The 22,972-nt window shown below is 46.4% G+C and overlaps 1 protein-coding gene and 1 long non-coding RNA gene across 3 annotated transcripts in view; both read right to left on the reverse strand.

Moving 5' to 3' along the window:
* LOC138663483 (zinc finger protein 547-like) overlaps positions 1 to 22,632 on the reverse strand; it is a 35,604-nt gene extending 12,972 nt beyond the window's left edge. The window contains exons 1-6 of one of the 2 annotated variants that reach the window (XM_069749719.1): positions 22,589 to 22,632; positions 3,420 to 3,567; positions 3,115 to 3,294; positions 2,909 to 3,032; positions 2,728 to 2,825; positions 2,441 to 2,531 (exon numbers count right to left, since the gene is read on the reverse strand). In XM_069749719.1, the coding sequence (XP_069605820.1) occupies positions 2,441 to 2,531; positions 2,728 to 2,825; positions 2,909 to 3,032; positions 3,115 to 3,294; positions 3,420 to 3,491 (565 nt within the window). In that variant the 5' untranslated portion in view covers positions 3,492 to 3,567; positions 22,589 to 22,632. Of the gene's footprint in view, positions 1 to 2,440; positions 2,532 to 2,727; positions 2,826 to 2,908; positions 3,033 to 3,114; positions 3,295 to 3,419; positions 3,788 to 22,588 lie in introns of those variants that run through there. The other variant, XM_069749720.1, reaches the window with a different exon arrangement.
* Positions 1 to 22,972, reverse strand: part of LOC138663494 (uncharacterized) — a 289,916-nt gene that overhangs the window by 12,972 nt on the left and 253,972 nt on the right. The window lies entirely within an intron of this gene.

Raw genomic sequence — 22,972 nt, forward strand, 5'->3', positions numbered from 1 at the left:
TGTTTTTTTTTAACTTTTAGCATGGTATCCAGGGTAAACATCGGGTTACTAAGCGCGGCCCTGCGCTTAGTTACCCGATGTTTACCCTGGTTACCGGCATCGTTGGTCGCTGGAGAGCTGTCTGTGTGACAGCTCTCCAGCGACCAAACAGCGACGCTGCAGCGATCCGGATCGTTGTCGGTATCGCTGCAGCGTCGCTTAATGTGAAGGGGCCTTTAGGTATACTAATAGATCACAGACTGAGCATGAGTCAACAGTGTGATGCAGCAGCAAAAAAGGCAAATGCAATTCTGGGATGCATTAACAGAAGCATACCGTCTAGATCACGTGAAGTCATTATTGCCCTCTACTCCTCTTTGGTCACACCTCATCTAGAATACTGTGTCCAGTTGTGAGCACCACATCTTAAAAAAAGACATAGACAAACTGGAGCAAGTTCAGAGTAGAGCAAACAAAATGGTGACCGGTCTGCAAACTATGTCCTAAGAGGAACGATTACAGGATTTGGGAATGTTTAGCTTGCAAAAAAGAAGACAGAGAAGACTTAATAGCTGTCTACAAATATCTCAAGGGCTGTCACATTGTAGAAGGATCATCTTTATTCTCATTTGCACAAGGAAAGACTAGAAGCAATGGGATGAAACTGAATGGGAAGAGACATAGATTAGATATTAGAAAAAACGTTTTAACAGTTAGGGTGATGAATGAGTGGAACAGGCTGCCACGAGAGGTGGTGAGGTCTCCTACAATGGAAGTCTTCAAACAGAGGTTGGACACACATCTGTCTGGGAGGATTTAGTGAATCCTGCTTTGAGAAGGGGGTTGGACCACGAGGTCCCTTCCAACTCTACCATTCTATGATTCTATGAAGGTAATTTGAGTACGTGGCTTTGTGGCTCTTGGGAATTAAATTATCGTAGGGGCCAATATTTTCTATCAGATGAGTTTCAAGGAGAAATATTAGGCTTGTTTCACACTTGCGTCTCATAGCAGAGTACTTACTTCCTCCATGAAGCTCCGCCTACTGCGTCCAGCATTTCCCAGCGTACCTATCTTTAATATTGGGCATGCAGGGTCATGCGTTGGATGCGGATGTATCCGCTTGCGGTGATTTTGCGTTCCGCTGCGGTCACCGCACACCCCAAATCGCTGCATGCGGATACATTGGCATCCAAAGGCAGGGAAACTCTGGGCGCAGCCGGCAGTAGGTGGAGCTTCACGGAGGAAGGAAGAAGGAAGTACGCTCCCATCCACAGCGCTACGAGACGCAAGTGTGAAACCAGCCTTAGACATTCAAAGAGAACTTTGATTGTAGAGCTGAGGGGTCCTAAATTTAGGTCTCAGGCATTTGGAAGAAGTAATGGAGACCATTTTTTTAAATACTAAAGGAGAGTTGCAGACTAACATAACTGAGGCAGGCCAATCACACCACAATCGAACCATCATACAGAATGAACATGTAACAAAGGTATAGAATGAAAAAAAAAAAAGTTACATCCCAACAACAACGTATCTATGAGGTTAAACCTTCAACACTAAACCGGAGTTGCACTCATTTATGATGGAATATTGAAGCTACTATGAGTCCTTACCAGAACAGTAGAGAAAATATTAGTGCCCCCATTTCAGGAGAAATTCTGCAGTAATCTGAAAACCTTATGGTTGAAGACATAATGTAATTTATTACGTGTAATGAATCCATGAAACCAGGGCTTGAGCCATGCCAACACATCTCTTGCACGAGTGAATTAACTTATATTACACCAATCAGTTACGCACAGCTTAGAGATGTATCTTGGTACAGGTGTAATTTTTTTTGTAGTTTATCACAATCCTGTGTAAAGTAAATACGTTTGAAAATAAATTGAAAAGTCAGGATAAAGGGAAACTTCGTTGTTATTGTACAGAAATTCACACTTGGCCTCACTGCACATTTAATGTCGTCGATTATAAAACTGAAGTGTGGTCAGAAAGACTGGACCTGCTCTTGAAGGGACCATATGAGCACATTCAGCAGCACAGAAGAGGAAGAAGGGAGATTCATCCAATAAGATATCAGGGTTCTAAAAAGCCAACAGCATCATTACCCTCCGTTTTCTCTGGGAGGCCTATCATAATATTTTTCTTCAAGTGATTTTCTAACTTGTAAACACATTCTACGTACACTGTCATTTGGCTTTGTAGTTTACAGATCTGGGCAGGTTACGGTCAGTGTCTTCTAATCTCAGGGGGTAGATGGATTGTCCAGGTTGTAAGTTCTATAGAAAAGGTCTTTCAATGCCCAAAGTGATTTGAACAGTTTTGGGTGGATGAGAATGTTGTGGTCCAGAGGCAAAATGGTGATCACTTGATTGTGATATGGACTACATCATCGATAAAGCAGCCATAGTCAGTAACAGAGGAATCTGTGACTTCTCTGCATTTAGTGGTTACTACTCACCTGGGCAGTTATCTGCAGGAATCTCCTCTTTACACCGTTCATCACCCCTCACATATGTCTCTGTAGTATTAATATGGGTCAGATCATCACCCTGAAACAAATATTGTAAAAGTCAGACAGATTGAGAAGTCACATCTATGATCAGCTCTAATCCTGCCATCTCCACTGTTCTCATTACACAAGTATAAAACATATAATACTGGGGGATAAATCAAGACTGAGCACAAGACCTTCACAGCCGTCTACACATCACAATGGAGATCTCATGACACCTTCTCTCCATCTACCTGAGGATCCTGAGGAACATTGGGATCTTCTTGTTTACAGTCCTGTGGAAGAAGAGGACGGGGACATCTCTCTGGTGTTGTCCTCTTACTGGCTAGATCTGGAGAAAACACATACAGGGACTGAATTAATTCTTTACATACAGATAATTATAGGCCGTGTGTATTTAGTCCTGTCTATTACCTGGTGATGTGAGGGGCTGGGGAACCTCCATTATGACGTCCTTGTACACATGTTTGTGTCCTTCTAAGTACTCCCATTCCTCCATGGAGAAATAGACAGCGACATCTTGACACCTTATAGGAACCTGACACATACAATGATACAGTCATCCCCCAATCCCTTCAAAGCTTTAGTATAGAATGCCCCAGCATTCCCAGCAGTGTCACCTCTCCAGTCAGCAGCTCAATCATTTTGTAGGTAAGTTCTAGGATCTTCTGGTCATTGACGTCCTCATTTACCAAGGGGTGAGGTGAAGGCCCCGTGATTGAGCTCATGGGTCTTCCACATCCCTCAGACACAGGGTCCTGACAGCGATCACTAGAGGTCTTCTTCACTACTGTGTAATCCTGGTTATGGAGAGACACATTAATAAATCTCACTACAGACATTTCCAGAGTCCTCACCTCTCCAGTTCTGTCTGTTATTCCCATAGATGAGAATGATGTAATGTGACGTCATCAGAATCTCTCACCTCTCCAGTAAGCCGGAAGAGGATCTCTAGGGTGAGGTGTAATATCCTCTCCGCCATCTTGTCTCTGTCCATATCTATCTTGATGGAATATCAGGAAAAATCTCTTATATAGAATATTTTCACTGAGAGGATCCGGTATTGTAGAGACCTGAATGAGAAGAGTAGCCGATGTAGCATCATAAGAATCCTGTGTAATAATACAATTACTGGAGATAATAAGGGAAACAAATGAGGAGATTTATTATTTTATATTATTTAGTTTTCTTCTTTCCATCTACTAATAAAACCTATATATTTAGGCCACAGACAACAAGCAGTTTCTTCCTCGGAGTCGGCAGCTGAATACGTTCCTCATAGACTCATCTTCCATAACGCTAATTCTCGTCTCATTTACCGACACTGGAATCGGCATTAGCAATACTGCAGGAGATATTCATTACACGTGACAGGAGAAATAACTACTTCATGATGAGAACGACATCTTCATCTTCTACTACGGCTCTAGAAAGATATTTGTCCAGAGTCCGTCACTGACTCCATCACCACCGGCCGTCTATATGAAGGTTTCCCGTCTTCCCCGCACTGGAATCTTCTATCACGTTAGATCTCAGGTCTGATTCACACACAGAAGTTTGAGACTTTTAGAAAAGAATTTTTGTTTCTACAAACACCGCGGACAGAAATTATTTGATACCAAAGTCTCCATGTACAGTGTTTTATGGGGTTTATTTCTGGCCTTAGGCTTTCCTATATTACAAGAAAAACACCAGAAAAAGCAGAAATTAACCCCTTCATGACATGTGCCATACATGTACGGCACATGCCGGGTCTTCCCGTTTGATGTGGGCTCTGGCACTGAACCCACATCTTTTCCAGCAGATGTCATCTGATTTCAACAGTCAACATGTGCCCCTATCAGCCTCGGGTGGAATTGTGATCCACACTTAACCTGTTAAATGCCGCTGTCAATCTTTGATCGTGCCAGAAGCGCATCACTAATCCCGCCCAATGGTGCCGGTGTCACATGACTGTGGGTCCCTGATGGGTTGGCATTGCAACCAGGGTCTGCAGGAGACCCCTGTGGTTGTCATTGCCAGATAGCTATGAGCGCCACCCATTTCTGCTATACAGAGTGGAAAAAAAAATACACCTGTTTGGTATCATCGCCAATCAATATATAAAAAGAATTCATCTGATTGGTAAACGGTGTAAAGAGAAAAAAGTCAAAACACCAGACCTACGTTTTTTGGCCGCCGCAACATTGCATTAAGAAATAAAAAAAAGGGAGATCAAAAGATTGTATGTACCCCAAAATGGTATCAATAAAAATGTCAGCTCGGCGTGCAAAAAATAAGCCCTCACTCAGCTCCAGATCAGGAAAAATGAAAACGCTACGAGTCTCAGAAAATGACAATTTTTTCTTGTAAACAAACGTTTGATTTTTTTTTTTTTACCATTCAAATAAAACGGAACCTAGACATATTTGGTGTCTACAAACTCGATATGACATGGAGAAATGGAGAATCATAATAGCAGGTCAGTTTTAGCATTTGGTGAACATGGTTAAAAAAAAAAAAAACAATTGTGGAATTGCACTTTTCTTTTGCAATTTCACCATACTTGGATTTTTCCCCGATTTCCAGTACAGTATAACGTAAAACCAATGGTGTTGTTTAAAAGTAAAACTTGTCCCGCCAAAAACAAGCCCTCACATCTGCATATTGACGGAAAAATAAAAAAAGTTATGGCTCTGGGAATAAGGAGAGCGAAAAACAAACGCAAAAACGGAAAATGTCCCGGGGGTGAAGGGGTTAAAATGTTTCAAAAGAAAATTGGCACCAACAATTCTTTAAAAAGAAAAAAAATTTGCAAAAAGCATGAGACACATTTCGTTATTTTTTAATAGTGACGTTTAAAAAAAACAAACATTTGGGGCCCAGAACATAGATGTGCACCGCAGGGACGGCACAGGTGCGGCTGCAACAAAAACCCTGGCAGTTTCGCCACTTGCTGCTGTGATAGGCAAACATGGCATCTAAGAAGGTGTGACAGAGTTCGGCTGAATGCCCTCCGCCCCCAAGTACCCGATAGTATGGGGCGGCCTAGTTACTACTAAGCTTACATGCCTAATAATGGTGTCTAGGCCTGCAATGTACGAAGGTCTATTAGGCCGGGCCAGAGGCAGCATCCAGTAGGACAGCCCAATTATAATAATAAAGCCTATACTCACTTCCCCCCCGCTGGCCACATTCCCGCGGTGTCTGCACTCGCTCTTCCCGGGGATCTCAGTGTTGTGACACGTGATGCCCCACGCCCAATCAGCACTGGCGTCACTGTTTCCGCCTTCAGATAAATAGAACATGAAGAGGAAGTCCGGTTCTTCATGATTTGTCCTAAAGCAGGGACAGCGACGCCAGCGCTGATTGGGGACGTTTTACAACAACAGCATGGGAGCCCCGGGAAAAGTATGCCGACAGTGTGGAAACGGTGCCGGCATGGGAGGCAAGTATAAGCTTTATTATTTTATCAGGGCTCAGCGAGGAGTATGAGAATCTAAGTTGGTCAAATACTGGACAACTTCTTTTGTGATCTACAGGAGTTAAATGACTTTGGGCCACTGATCTCACACCACCTATACATACAGTGAGGAAAAAAGTATTTAGCCAGCAACCAATTGTGCAAGTTCTCCACTTAAATAGATGAGAGGCCTGTAATTGACATCATAGGTAGACCACAACTGTGAGAGTCAAAATGAGAAAACAAATCCAGAAGATCACTTATCTGATTTGGCGATATTTGTTTTGCAAATTATGGTGGAAAATAAGTATTTGGTCATCACCAAAAGTTCATCTCAATATTTTGTTATACATCCTTTGTTGGCAATGACAGTGGTCAAACATTTTCTGTAAGTCTTCGCAAGGTTGGCACCCACTTTTAGTGGTATGTTGGCCTATTCCTCCATGCAGATCTCCTCTAGAGCAGTGATGTGTTGGGCGTGTCGCTGGGCAACATGGACTTTCAAATCCCTCCAAAGGTTTTCTACGGGATTGAGATCTGGATGATGGCTAAGACACTCCAGGACCTTCATATGCTTCATACGAAGCCACTCCTTCGTTGCCCTGGCATTGTGCTTGAGATCATTATCATGCTGAAAGACCCATCCACATTTCATCTTCATCTTACTGATGGAAGGAGGTTTTCACTCAAAGTCTCACGATACATGTCCCCCCATTCATTCATTCATGTACTCGGATCAGTCGTCCTGGTGTCTTTGCAGGGAAACAGCCCCAAACCATGATGTTGCCACCCCCATGCTTCACAGTAGGTATGGTGTTCTTTGGATGCAACTCAGTTTCTGTCTCCCCCAAACACAATGAGTATTGTTTCTACCAAACAGTTCTACTTTGGTTTCATCAAACCATATTAACTGGGAAACAGAGACCTGCAAAATCCATAAAGGCAACAGGTTTCTGCTAATAACAAAGAAAAATTAGCACAATTGGTTCAGAATCCAACCAGAGGAGCAGCACTTATAGACTTAATACTATCTAAAAGACCCAACAGAATAACAAATCTGCAGGTCGTCGGGCATCTAGGAAATCGCAAAACACAATATTGTACAGTTTCACTTGTCTTTCGCTAGGGGGACTTGTCAGGGAGTCACAAACACACTGAACTTCAAAAATTTAAAGTTTGACCAGCTTAGAGATGCTCTTAATCTGGTTGACTGGGACAATGTTCTCAGAAATAAGAATACAAATAATAAATGGGAAAATGTTTAAGAACATCCTAAATAGGCACTGTAAGCGGTTTATACCTTGTGGGAATAACAGGACAAGAAATAGGAAAAACCCAAATGTGGCTAAACAAAGAAGTAAGATGGGCAATTACCAGGAAAAAGAAAGCATTTAAACTACTAAAGCAGGATGGCACCATTGAAGCTGCAAAAAAGGAAACCGAAAAGCACATTGCTAATGAGAGTAAAACTAATCCCAAACTGTTCTTCAACTATATCAATAGTAAAAAAAAAAATCATAAGTGAAAGTGTAGGCTCCTTAAAAAATTGTGAGAAAAGAATGGATGTAGATGACAAGGAAAAAGTTAACATATTAAACACCTTCTCCATGGTATTCACAGTAGAAAATGAAATGCTAGGTGAAATGCCGAGAGACAAAGAAAACCCTATATTATTATTATCCCTAGATGCCAAGCCCTACACTGGCTTCCCATCATCCAGAGACTCCAGTTCAAAGCCCTTACTATGACATACAAAGTTTTACACCCGGTTCGGTTTCTGTACCTTTGCGGGGTCCCCGTCGGGACTCCCGCTCTGTGCTGCCTCCACGCTGTCAGAATGCAGCCTCTGCCCCTCCCTCCTCTCCTGCTTCCTGGTGCGCTACCAGCAGGTTCTCAGGCAGAGTGTTTAGGTCACGCGCGCGCGCGCGCTCACTCCCGGTCTCTTAAAGAGACAGCGCGCATTATTTTAATAGATGCTTCTGGCCAATGGCGTGTTGTTCATTGCTATTTCTAGCTCCTCCACCATAGGGAGGACGCCGGAGCAACAAGTATCCACTGTTGCTTCTTCCAATTCCTGTCAGCATGCGCTTCTGTTTCTGAAGTTCTCTGTCGGTGCTCTGCTTATACTCTCTGTCTCCACAGATCGTCAGCTACCACTTACCCGGCTATCTTGGACAACGTTCGCTGTTATGACCTGGTGGTCAGGACAATAATGGACCTGGTGGTTAAGAGCACACGGAATGACCTGATAGTTACTGATAATAAAGGACGAGCTCTGGGACGTGGGAACTCTGCTGACCGCAATCCCTAATCCTATCAAACACACTAGAAATAGCCGTGGATTGCGCCTCACGCTCCCTATGCAACTCGGCACAGCCTAAGGAACTAGCTAGCCCTGAAGATAGAAAAATAAAGCCTACCTTGCCTCAGAGAAATTCCCCAAAGGAAAAGGCAGCCCCCCACATATAATGACTGTGAGTAAAGATGAAAATACAAACACAGAGATGAAATAGATTTAGCAAAGTGAGGCCCGACTAACTGAACAGACCGAGGATAGGAAAGGTTACTTTGCGGTCAGCACAAAAACCTACAAAAAGACCACGCAGAGGGCGCAAAAAGACCCTCCGCACCGACTCACGGTGTGGAGGCGCTCCCTCTGCGTCCCAGAGCTTCCAGCAAGCAAGACAACAATAAAATAGCAAGCTGGACAGAAAAATAGTAAACCAAAGAAATACAAGCTGGAACTTAGCTTCTGCTGGGAAGACAGGTCACAAGAACGATCCAGGAGTGAACTAGACCAATACTGGAACATTGACAGGTGGCCTGGAGCAAAGATCTAAGTGGAGTTAAATAGAGCAGCCAGCTAACAAATTAACCTCGTCACCTGAGGAAGGAAACTCAGAAACACCCACCAGAGGAAGTCCATGGACAGAACCAGCCGAAGTACCATTCATGACCACAGGAGGGAGCCCGACAACAGAATTCACAACAGTTCGCTCTGTCTACGCCAGATCTGTCTCGTCCCGCCAATCTGCCATCCTCATCTCCGGACAACGACAGTACCGCTAGAACCGGCTTCTACCTTTCCACCCGGTATCACCTGGTTAGCTCCCCGTCTCCCGCTAACCCTGTTTGTTCCGCTGGGACAGCTGCTATGAGATCGGGGTCTAACTTGAGGTAGCATCCGTGTCACCCAGGCATTCCATTCTGACCCTGTTCGAGGTGTCTTACCACGGGTGTCTGGGGCTCACGTAGTCACGCCCCCTTCAGAGCCCCCGGACCGTGGTCCCGAGGTTCCACGTTAAATCCTAATAAAAACGAATGTGAACTTCAACTTCTGTGCCTCCGTTTCTATTCGTTACACAAAGCCATCCACAACCTGTCTCCTCCATACATCTGTGACATGGTCTCCCGGTACTTACCTACACGCAACCTTTGATCCTCAGAAGATCTCCTTCTCTACTCCCCTCTTATCTCTTCTTCCCACAACTGCATCCAAGACTTCTCCCGTGCTTCCCCCATACTCTGGAACTCTACCCCAACACATCAGATTCTCGCCTACCATAGAAGCCTTAAAAAAGAACCTGAATACTCACCCCTTTCGACAAGCCCACAGCCTGCAGTGATCCTCAACCTACTGAACCGCCACACAACCAGCTCTATGCTCTCCTACTGTATCCTCACCCATCCCCTGCAGACTGTGAGCCATTGTGGGCAGGGTCGTCCCTCCTTCTGTACCTGTTAGTGCCTTGTTTTTTGCTCATGTTTTTTGTATTTGTCTATATTTGCCCCCTTTTTCACATGTAAAGCGCCATGGAATAAATGGCGCTATAAAACATGTATATTAATAATAATAATAATAATAATAAAATGGTCACCAATCTAACCCAAGAAGAGGTGTGAAACCGGCTAAATAAGATTAAAATAGATAAATCTCCAGGTCCGGATGGCATACACCCACAAGTACTAAGAGAACTAAGTAATGTAATAGACAAGCCATTACTGCTTATGTTTAGGGACTCTATAGCGACGGGGTCTGTTCTACAGGACTGGCACATAGTAAATGTGATGGCAATATTCAAAAAGTGTACCTGGATATTATAGGCCAGTAAGTCTAACCTCTATTGTTGGTAAAATATTTGAAGGGTTTCTGAGGGATGTTATTCTGGATTATCTCAATGAGAATAACTGTTTAACTCCATATCAGCATGGGTTTAGGAGGAATCGCTCCTGTCAAACCAATCTACCATATATACTCGAGTATAAGCCGACCCGAGTATAAGCCGACCCCCCTAATTTTGCCACAAAAAACTGGGAAAACTTATTGACTCGAGTATAAGCCTAGGGTGGAAATGCAGCATTTACCGGTGAATTTCAAAAATAAAAATAGATCATTATTTCCCCATAGCTGTGCCATATAGTGCTCTGCACCGTTCATTATTTCCCCATAGCTGTGCCCCATATATGCTCTGCACCGTTCATTGTGCCCCATAGATGTGCCATATACGGTGCTCTGCACCGTTCATTGTGCCCCATTGCTGTGCCATATACGGTGCTCTGCACCGTTCATTGTGCCCCATTGCTGTGCCATATACGGTGCTCTGCACCGTTCACTGTGCCCCATAGATGTGCCATATACGGTGCTCTGCACCGTTCACTGTGCCCCATTGCTGTGCCATATACGGTGCTTTGCACCGTTCATTGTGCCCCATTGCTGTGACATATACGGTGCTCTGCACCGTTCATTGTGCCCCATAGAAATCTCTGCCGCCGCTGCTGCAATAAAAAAAAAAACCACATACTCACCTCCCTTGATTGCAGCTCCCGGCGTCTCGTTCCGGCGCCTCCATCTTCCCGGCGTCTCTGCTCTGACTGATCAGGCAGAGGGCGCCGCGCACACTCTATGCGTCATCGCGCCCTCTGCCTGAATAGTCAGAGCGCAGACGCCGGGAAGATGGAGGCGCCGGCCGGGAAGATGGAGCGGCGCCCGGCGGCTGGAACGAGGACAGGTGAATATGCTATACTTACCTAGTCCTGGCGATCCTCGCGCTGTCCCTCTGCCTGGTCTTCGGTGCCGCAGCTCTTCCTGTCAGCGGTCACCGGCACCGCTGATTAGAGGAATGAATAGGCGGCTCCGCCCCTATGGGAGGTGGAGCCGCTTATTCATATCTCTAATGAGCGGTCCCATGTGACCGCTGAAGAGGGGAAGAAGCTGCAGCACAGAAGCCCGTGGGACGGCAGGGACAGCGCGAGGATCGCTGGGACTAGGTAAGTATACCTCAGCGCCCTCACCCCCTCACCCGCCGACCCTGCCACCCACATTGACTCGAGTATAAGCCGAGAGGGGCACTTTCAGCCCAAAAATTTGGGCTGAAAATCTCGGCTTATACTCGAGTATATACGGTATTCAGTTTTCATGAAGAGGTAAGCTATAGACTGGACCAAGGTGAGTAATTGGATGTGGTATATCTTGATTTTTCCAAAGCGTTTGATACCGTGCCACACAAGAGGTTGGTACACAAAATGAGAATGCTGGATCTGGGGGAAAATGTGTGTAAATGGGTAAGTAACAGGCTTAGTGATAGAAAGCAGAGGGTGGTTATAATGGTATATTCTCTAACTGGATCACTGTGACCAGTGGAGTGCCGCAGAAAAACGACTGACATCCAAATTAGTGTGAATAGGTGCATACCAGGAGCAGCTACCTCCATACACAATGTACAAAAAAGGTTCCACTCTATCGTGCCAAAGCATGTCTAATATGAAATACATGCAATATTAATAGCAAAATGGATTTTGAACATTAGGAAAATATTTGAGAGACGCTTTGCACTGAATTTGATCAAATAGTGTGAGCCCATCAACCATCGTCAAGGTGGTCTCATTAAACTGATGGGTCCCTGACCTCCCTGTCCAAATGTGAACACTCACCGAAGGCCAATGTCTGTATGTCTGGGTGAATATGGACACCTCTCTCAGCAAAACCTACATATGGGTTGGCCGGAACCAAGTGTGATTTATCAAATTCTGTGCAAAACGTCTCTCAAATTTATTCCTAATGTTCAAAAGCCATTTTGCTATTAAAGGGAACCTGTCACCCCGAAAATCGCGGGTGAGGTAATCCCACCGGCATCAGAGGCTTATCTACAGCATTCTGTAATGCTGTAGATAAGCCCCCGATGTTACCTGAAAGAGGAGAAAAAGACGTTATATTATACTCACCCAGGGGTGGTCCCGCTGCTGGTCAGGTCAGATGGGTGTCTCAGGTCCGCTGCGGCGCCTCCCATCTTCATTACAAGACATCCTCTTCTGATCTTCAGCCATGGCTCCGGCGTACTTTGCTCTGCACTGTTGAGGGCAGACAAAGTACTGCAGTGCGCAGGCGCCGGGCCTCTGACCTTTCCGGCGCCTGCGCACTGCAGTACTTTGTCTGCCCTCAACAGGGCAGAGCAAAGTACGCCTGCGCCGGAGCCGTGGCTGAAGATCAGAAGAGGACGTCTTGTAATGAAGAAGGAGGCGCCGCAGCGGACCAGAGACGCCCATCTGACCTGACCAGCAGCGGGACCGCCTCTGGGTGAGTATAATATAACGTCTTTTTCTCCTCTTTCAGGTAACATCGGAAGCTTATCTACAGCATTACAGAATGCTGTAGATAAGCCCCTGATGCCGGTGGGCTTACCTCACCCGCGATTTTTGGGGTGACAGGTTCCCTTTAATATTTCATGTATTTCATATTAGACATGCATTGGCACGATAGAGTGCAACCTTTTTTGTATATTATATATGGAGGTAGCCGCTCCTGGTATGCACCTATTCACACTAGTTTGGATGTGCCAGTCTTTTTTTTCTGTCATTTCTATGTTAGCTTATTGACTGCGCACTCCTCCCGTCACCATGTGGTTTTTAATTACATCTAATCACACTTGTTTCCGGCCAACCCATATGTAGGTTTTGCTGACAGAGGTGTCCACATTCACCCAGACATACAGACATTGGCCTTCGGTAAGTGTTCACATTTGGACAGGGAGGTCAGGGACCCATCAGTTTAATGAGACCACCTTGACGATGGTGTTATGACCTGGTGGTTAGGAGCAACCGGAATGACCTGATAGTTAAACCTCATACAGGACGAGCTCTGGGATGTGGGAGTTCTGCTGACCGCAAGCCCTAATCCTATCACACACACTAGAAATAGCCGTGGAGCGCTCCTGACCAGACCTAGGCGCCTCGTCACAGCCTAAGAACTATCTAGCCCTAGAGATAGAAAATAAAGCCTACCTTGCCTCAGAGAAATTCCCCAAAGGTAAAGGAAGCCCCCCACATATATTGACTGTGAGTAAAGATGAAAGTCACAAACGCAGAAATGAAACAGGTTTCAGCAAAGGGAGGCCAGACTTCCTAAATAGACAGAGGATAGGAAAGGTAACTTTGCGATCAGCACAAAAACCTACCAAAGACCACGCAGAGTGTGCAAAAAAGACCTCCGCACCGACTCACGATGCGGAGGGGCCACTCTGCATCCCAGAGCTTCCAGCTAGCAAGACAAAATAATGAAAACCAGCTGGACAAGAAAACAGTGAACAAATAATGACTATCAGGAACTTAGCTTCTGCAGGAGAAGGCAGGTCACCAGAGAGATCCAGGAGCGAACTGAACCAATGCAAAAACATTGACAGCTGGCATGGAGTAACGATCTGAGAGGAGTTAAATAGAGCAGCCAACCAAAAGATAAACCACGTCACCTGTGTAAGGAACCTCAGAAGCAGCAGCTTCACTCACAGCCACCAGAGGGAGCCCATAGACAGAACTCGCCGAAGTACCATTCACGACCACAGGAGGGAGTTCGACAACAGAATTCACAACAGATGGTTGATGGGCTCACACTATTTGATCAAATTCAGTGCAAAGCATCTCTCAAATATTTTCCTAATGTTCAAAATCCATTTTGCTATTAATATTGCATGTATTTCATATTAGACATGCTTTGGCACGATAGAGTGCAACCTTTTTTGCATATTGTGTTTGAAGTTGTGGACAGGTGTCTTTTATACTGATAAGTTCAAACAGGTGCCATTACTACAGGTAATGAGTGGAGGACAGAGGAGCCTCTTAAAGAAGAAATTACAGGTCTGTGAGAGCCAGAAATCCTGCATGTTTTTAGCTGACCAAATACTTATTTTCCACCATAATTTGCAAAATAAATCTTGCCAAATCAGACAAGGTGATTTTCTGCATTTGTTTTCTCATTCTGTCTCTCATAGTTGTGGTCTACCTATGATGTCAATTACAGGCCTCTCTCATCTTTTTTAAGTGGGAGATCTTGCACAATTGGTCGCTGACTAAATACTTTTTTTCTCTACTGTACATAGCAATGGCCCACATCAAACTCAGGTCACACCAGCCTGTATTGCTTGTGTGAGATCAGTGGCCCAAAGTCATTTAACCCTTTCAATAACATCCTTCGGTGCCCACTTTGATGGGACATTTTTGTGCCAGTTTTATCATTTTGTAGCTGTTTTTAAGTGTATTCCCATCAGGGCACCTCGCTGCATTGTATTTTATTATTGTAATTTGTTATTTTTGGTTGCTGAATAAGAAACTAATTTCAGCCCTGAATAAGAAACTGGACAAATAAGAAACCAACTTCAGCATCGTAACTTGCAGAAGCATAGCTACCGGGGAGGAGGCAGAGGGGCGGTCGCCCGGGCTCTCAGAGGATCATGATTCTAGTGAGCAATGGGTAGAACAGCGTGAGTCTCTCATGTAGGAGAGGTATAAGGGGCGGGGAGAGCAAACACTAATAACATGCATCAATTCATTATAAAGTGCTAGTGCTAGTTTATTGATGCAATATATACCTAGCTGTGTGGGGTGCAGATGGAGTGGCGCTAATTTAGCCCAACATGGGACCTGTATAAGTTAGTAAATAGCACTAAGCATCAGACCATCTGCATCAATGCACATAGTTGTAAAAAACTATTGGTAAGAGCATTTTTTCAAATTGTATGCATTATTGCAGATGGTCTGATGCTTAGTACTATTTACTAACTTATAGGGTAAGTTCACACAGGGCGTTTTTGCAGCTTTTTTTCTGCAGCAAAACCTGATTTTCTTGGCAGGAAAGAAGCTGCGGCAAAAAAGCAGGTTTAGGTGCTTTGTTAGGTGCATTTTTGGTGCGTTTTTTTCTTCTATTTGTGCATGCCAATAAAGTGGAGTGCACACACAGAAAAAAAACTTCCTGTAGATAGACAGAATGAATAGATAGATTACCAGCGGTAACCTCTTCACTGGCATTTTCCCACTGTCTAGAGGTTCCCTCCAGTCAGGCTGTGAGGGAGCGCAGTCTCGGTGACGTCACCGCTCGTTACTGAGCCTGCGCCCTCTACATCTCCTCTTATTGACACCTCTCCATTACTATGGCGGCTTACAATAGGAAGGTGACATTAACCCCTCATTACCTCACTTGCCACCGCTACAGGGCAAGTGGGATGAGTCGGGCAAAGCGCCAGAATTGGCAAATCTAATAGATGTGCCTTTTCTGGGCAGCTACGGGCTACTATTTTTAGGCTGGGGGGCCTATATCAATGGCCCCTTACCAGCCTGAGAATACCAACCCCCAGTTGTGAGCTTTAACAAGGCTGGCTGTCAAAAACGGGGGAGGTGGGGTACCCCACGCCATTTTTCTTAAATTAGTTATTTAAATAATTTTTAAAAAAATGTGAGGACCCCTCTATTTTTGATAACTAGCCTTGCTGAAGCTGACAGCTGGGGGTTGCAGCCCCATGCTGTGAGTTTTGTCTGGCTGGTTATCAAAAATAGAGGGGAACCCACGCCGTTTTTTTTTTTTAATTACTAATTTATAGCGCAGGAGCGGCAGATGAATACTCCCATCCGCCGCTCCTGCTGTCACTGTAGTTAGCGTTAGCAGGTGTCAGATGATGCGATCACCAGTGACTGGAGGCAAACTTTATACCTTCGATCACAGCTGAGCGCTCCAGCTGTCTTCTGACAGCGTGGGAACTGCGGTGTTTGCATATGACAGCGTGTCATACACTGTATTGTCGGACCTCCCATTCAAGTGAATGGGTTCGGGTCCGCTCTGCTGGATGACAGGCTGTATGGATGCACCATGCACCCTGCCATCTAGAGGTAGCAGAGCCGAGTGTGACATCACATCCAGCTGTCCTTGACTTTTCTGCAGCAAATACGCTGCAAGAAAAGTCAACCTGCGTATGTTAGGGGTCGAGTTCCCGCCTCTGCACAGGGGGAGTCTCGAACCATCTCCGCTGCGGTCTCCCATTCTTCTCCAGCCGAAGTGGAGCCTGCTCAGCAGAGACATCGGTCTCAGCGTCTGGCTCAGCCTGATACTGTGCAGATGGTTACTGCTGCCTTTCCAGGCTCAGCCATTGTAGCCAGTACTGGCAGCGGTGAGCAGACATCTCTGGGACTAAGTCCTGCTTTTCCCCTTCTGAGCATGCCCAAGGTAACACCTCTCATTGGAGGTCAGGGGTCACATGCTCAGGTACTGCATCAGCTCCCATTGGTCCTCTAGGAAGGTCCTGAAGTTGCTGCAGCTATAAAAGGTTTGCATGGCCATGCGTTAGTATCAGCTTATGTCATGAGCTTTGCTATTCAGTGGTCTTGTCTGCTTGTGGTCAGGGTCCAGCTGAAATAAGCCACTAGAATACCAGCACCTCCGGTGAGTTTTGTGTGGTGAATTCAGGGCTGGCGTAAAGCCATTAGAATTCCGGCTCCACCGGAGAGGAGGTGTTTGTGTGCTTGCTACTCCCTGACCATTGATTGCTTTTGCTCTGTTAGGCTACGTTCACACTAGCGTTCGGCTAGTGTGCGTCGCGCTAGCGTCGGGCGACGCAGCGGTGACGCACGCGTCATGCGCCCCTATGTTTAACATGGGGGACGCATGCGTTTTTGCTTGTTGCGTTTTCCGACACGTGCGTCTTTTTTGACGCTAGCGTCGGACCAAGAAAACGCAACAAGTTGCATTTTTCTTGCGTCCAATTTTCGTCAAAAAACGACACACGCGTCGAAAAACGCAGCGTTTTTGCGTGCGTTTGCACGCGTTTTTCGGTGCGTTGTGCGTCGCGTCGCCGACGCAGCGGCGCACAACGCTAGTGTGAACGTAGCCTTAGGCAGCTGTGTTCACCTGTGACGCTAACAGGGCACAGCGTTTTCCCTTCTGTGCAACTCTGAAGTAACAGAGTTCGCTTATACCGACATATTGTGCCGCCATTTGCTAGCAGCAGGTTCATCCATTCAAGTCAATGGGTGGAAAACACTGAAAAAACGCTGAAATAAGTGACAGGCTCTATGTCCAAAAAATGCAGCAAAGCACAAAATACTGATGACACAAAAAACCAATGTGTGTGCATGAGATTTCTAAAATCTCATAGGCTTTGCCGGTACTGTAAAAAGCAGCTGAAAATTAGCATAAAGAAACACCGCAAAAACGCCCTGTGTGAACTTAGCCATACAGATCCCACGTTGGGCTAAATTAGCGCCACTCCATCTGCACCCCACACAGATGGGTATATATTGTATTATAAAAACTTTAAAGCACTAGCGCTTTATAATGAATAGATGCATGTTATTAATGTTTGCTCTACCCGCCCCTTATACCTTTCCTACATTGAGAGACTCACACTGTTCTACCCATTGCTCACTAGAATCATGATCTTGTACTGTTACGTTTTTATCTTTTCTGTGCCTCAATGTTTAATATAGCTACATGTTTTGTAATGAATATTGGACTTCCACTCTATGTTATTCATATTTAATTCTGTAGAGGAGTATCCATGTAATGTTTTTCTAGGTCCTAGTAATATAGACATAGGACCTTTCGATATGCTATTCGTGCCATTATGTCCTCTGGTTTGATGATAGTGTCAAAATACCTGTACTCTGAGAGGCGCACAAGAAGCTACGCTACGGTTAACTGTATCGGTATGTATAGGACTGCAGCATAGTATATCAGGAACAATGGGGAGTACATTATACTGTATGGAGGACTATGGGCTGTGCAGTATACTATATGGAGGACTATGGGCTGTGCAGTATACTAAATGGAGGACTGAATTATACTATATGGAGGCTTATGAGAAGTGTATTATACTATATGGAGGCCTATGAGGAGTGTATTATACTATGTGGAGGACAATGGGCTGTGCAGTATATGGTGCTATACGGAGGCCCATGGGGATTGCATTATACTGTACGGAGGACTATGGGGAGTGTATTATTCTATATGGAGGACTATAGGGACTGTATTATACTATATGAAGGACTATGAGGAGTGTATTATACTCTATGAAGGCCTATGAGGAGTGTATTATACTATACGGAGGTCCATGGGCTGTGCAGAATAATATACAAAGGAACATGGGGATTGCATTATACTGTACAGAGGATTATGGGAAGTGTATTATTCTATATGGAGGACTATAAGGAGTGTATTATACTATATAGAGGCCTATGAGAAGTGTTATACTATATAGAGGCCTATAAGGAGTGTATTATATTATATGAAGGACTATGAGGATTGCATTATACTATATGGAGAACTATGGGCTGTCAAGTATACTATATGGAGGCCTATGAGGGGTGTATTATACTATATGGACGACTTGGGGCTGAGCAGTATACTATATAGAGGCCTATGAGGATTGAATTATATTGTAGGGTTGACTATGGGGAGTGTAGGATACTGTATGGAGGCCTATGTGGAGTGTATTATACTATACAGAGGCCTATGATGAGTGCAGTATACTATATGGAGGACTATGGGGTGAATTATACTATATGAGGGAAATATAGGTGGTCATAAAACAGTGAGGGGGGCCATCAGTGTTGGGGTTACAGTGAGGGGGCCAACATACAGTCTTAGGGCCATTAAACAGTTTGCTACTAAGGGGTCAATATACAGCATCATAGAATTCTGTATATAAGCTCTGAAAGGTGGTGGCCGCATCTCATCAGCCAAACCTGGTGACAGTTTTCCTTTAAGTGGGTCCTTTTTTGTTATAGAGGCAATCTGGTTATTGTGAGTGTCAAATTGGCACACAGAGCATTATTACTTTCTAGGGGAGAAGAGGGCATTACTATATTCTAGAGGGCACACAGCACCACACAGTAGGCACAGTAAAAGGGACACATACAGCAGCAGCGGCTCAGTACTGGGGTAACGGCAAAAGGAGGAGGGTCTTCGGGTTGGGAATAAATGGGAAAAGGGCTGGAAATGTGAGAAGTCAGATATGTCTGGTGTAGTCTCTGCAGACGAGTTCTGGCTGGAAAACTTGTCATGTCAGACTGGGCCAGATGGAAAAGACGTCAGCTGTAAGTCACCATCTGTAACTGTGCTGTAATCTCCTATATGTTCTGCAGGGCTGAGATCTATTACTATATGGTCACCATATGGCGGTAATATCAGTGCTGGTCTTTGTATGAAGATTATTTTCAGTAACAGCTCGGTCATCTGTTGAGGTTCTCCTACATCCACTACTAGGCCAGAGTGACATTACTGTATAACACGGCCGAGGGCTCAGGGATAAAACCACACACAGCCCTCGGCCCCATGTTACTCTATGGGGCAGCGAGGATCTGAGATTGTCAGCGAAACTCGGCTCACTCGCCCCCATACAAGTCTACGGTGTCACCAGTGGCGGATTATAACGAGTTCAATCTGGGCGGTAGCCCAGGGCCCAGTGGTGTGGGGGGGCCCTGGGCAACCGCTCAGATTGACCGCCGCCATCAGGGCATTACTGCCCTGACTGGTGTATGGGCCCGGTGGGAAGAGGGGGCCCGCATCGGGCCCCGTCTCATCTGCTCACTGGGCCCCTACACTGGGGGCAGAGATGCCAGACACACTGGGGGCAGAGATGCCGGACACACTGGGGGCAGAGATGCCGGACACACTGGGGGCAGAGATGCCGGACACACTGGGGGCAGAGATGCCGGACACACTGGGGGCAAGACTGGAGAGAGATGGGGAAGGATTGGAGACATGGGCAGAATGTAGATATGGGGCATGATTGGAGACACGGGGCAGAATGAAAGACATGGGGCAGGATTGGAGACACTGGGGGCATGATTGGAGACAGATCGTGCAGGATCATGGGGCAGGATGGATTCGATGGAGAGTGATGGGGCAGGATTGGAGACAGATCGTGCAGGATCATGGGGCAGGATGGATTCGATGGAAAGTGATGGGGCAGGATGGGGAGATTATATGGGGCAGAATGGATACTCATGAGGGCAGGATGGGAGAACATATGGCTGAAGCCAGGAATGAGATACACGGGGCCAGGATGGGGGATATTATTATTACCATAGGGGCTAATTAAGGGATATTATTACTGCAGTGATGTATTTTTATTTTTTGAGGACACTGTTTTAAATGGGGGGGGGGGGGGGGGCGGTCCTGATACTGTGTAGAGTGACACTGTCGCCTCTTTTTCTTCATGTGGAGTAATGTAGAAGTTGGGAAAAATTAAGTATTGTGTTCTGCAAGTGCAGCTTGAGATAACGGTGTTATTTCCTGCAGATACAAGTCCTGGCTGGATGATGTGATGGCGGTCTGTGCTGGATGAAAGATGAAGGACTTCACCTAGAGACTTCAATGGTGAGTCAGTGTTACCTATACACTGACACTATACACTGTATACTATATACAGAGGTCCTGTGTATAATGTCACCAGTGATCTCTGTATTACCTCTACACAGACACTGCATACTAAGTACAGATCTCCTGTGAATACTGGCACTTCTTTTTCTTCCTAACTGAAGGGTAAATTGACTAGATCAATGGATGTTTGACAGGTTAAAGTTTCACACAGCAACTATTTTTCTGGAATAATCTGGTTCAGGTATATGATGACCTTGTCGCATGACCCCGTCGCATGACCGGGGGCCCACAGTGTCTGAACAGCCCGGGGCCCTAGCTACCCTTAATCCACCCTTGGGTGTCACCCGAGTGCAGTGTGACATACACAGACACCGGCAACAGAGGAGATGGAGAAAATACAGCCGTGCTCCAATCCTGTCATGTGAGAGAATCAGAGCACCAAGCACTGACACAGATCACAGCACACAGCAGAGCAGGAACCGAGGGCATCAGCATCTCACATCCGATGCCATACACCGGTGTGACTCCGGCCTGAGGGGGGCGCCACCATAGTGTAATCAGGGCTACCTTATTATGGGGCCACTCAGAAGGTTCTCCCTGATCCAAACCCACTAGATGCCCCCAGTAATGGGGAATCTCCACATCCCTCCACCCGCAGAGCCACACTCCACATAGAGAATAATGGAGCCTCCAGCACCGACCTCCACCCGCAGAGCTGCACTCTACATAGAGAATGGAGCCTCCAGAACCGACCTCCACCCGCAGAACCGCACTCCACATAGAGAATAATGGAGCCTCCAGCACCGACCTCCACCCGCAGAGCCGCACTCCACATAGAGAATAATGGAGCCTCCAGCACCGACCTCCACCCGCAGAGCCACACTCCACAGAGAATAATGGAGCCTTCAGCACCGACCTCCACCCGCAGAGCCGCACTCTACATAGAGAATAATGGAGCCTCCAGCACCGACCTCCACCCGCAGAGCCGCACTCCACATAGAGAATAATGGAGCCTCCAGCACCGACCCCCACCCGCAGAGCCGCACTCCACATAGAGAATAATGGGGCCTCCATCACCGACCTCCACCCACAGAGCCGCACTCCACATAGAAAATAATGGGGCCTTCAGCACCGACCTCCACCCACAGAGCCGCACTCCACATAGAGAATAATGGAGCCTCCAGCACCACCCTCCACCCGCAGAGCCGCACTCCACATAGAGAATAATGGAGCCTCCAGCACCGACCTCCACCCGCAGAGCCGCACTCCACATAGAGAATAATGGAGCCTCCAGCACCAACCTCCACCCGCAGAGCCGCACTCTACATAGAGAATAATGGAGCCTCCAGCACCGACCTCCACCCACAGAGCCGCACTCCACATAGAGAATAATGGAGCCTCCAGCACTGACCTCCACCCGCAGAGCCGCACTCCACATAGAGAATAATGGAGCCTCCAGCACCGACCTCCACCCGCAGAGCCGCACTCCACATAGAGAATAATGGAGCCTCCAGCACCGACCTCCACCCGCAGAGCCGCACTCCACATAGAGAATAATGGAGCCTCCAGCACCGACCTCCACCCGCAGAGCCGCACTCCACAGAGAATAATGGAGCCTCCAGCACCGACCTCTACCCGCAGAGCCACACTCCACATAGAGAATAATGGAGCCTCCAGCACCGACCTCCACCCGCAGAGCCGCACTCCACATAGAGAATAATGGAGCCTCCAGCACCGACCTCCACCCGCAGAGCCGCACTCCACATAGAGAATAATGGGGCCTCCATCACCGACCTCCACCCGCAGAGCCGCACTCCACATAGAAAATAATGGGGCCTCCAGCACCGACCGCCACCCGCAGAGCCGCACTCCACATAGAGAATAATGGAGCCTCCAGCACCGACCTCCACCCGCAGAGCCACACTCCACATAGAGAATAATGGAGCCTCCAGCACCGACCTCCACCCGCAGAGCCGCACTCCACATAGAAAATAATGGGGCCTTCAGCACCTACCTCCACCCGCAGAGTCGAACACCACATATATGGCAGCAGTTCCGTGCCCACAGGACCTTTGATGAGGTCACAGGAGGGGAGGAGTCAGGGGTCACATGATCAGGGGCCTCAGTGTATGCAGGACTCTGCTGTGCTGGTTGTCATGATGCTGGATGGATGAGGGGAAGTTTATGTGTGGTCAGGAGGGGTTAAGGCTGCCGTCACACTAGCAGTATTTGGTCAGTATTTTACATCAGTATTTGTAGCCAAAACCAGGAGTGGAACAATTAGAGGAAAAGTATAATAGAAACATCTGCACCACTTCTGCATTTATCACCCACTCCTGGTTTTGGCTACAAATACTGATGTAAAATACTGATCAAATACTGCTAGTGTGACGGCAGC

This window comes from Ranitomeya imitator, chromosome 2 (assembly GCF_032444005.1).
Source record: "Ranitomeya imitator isolate aRanImi1 chromosome 2, aRanImi1.pri, whole genome shotgun sequence".
Classification (NCBI taxonomy): domain Eukaryota; kingdom Metazoa; phylum Chordata; class Amphibia; order Anura; family Dendrobatidae; genus Ranitomeya; species Ranitomeya imitator.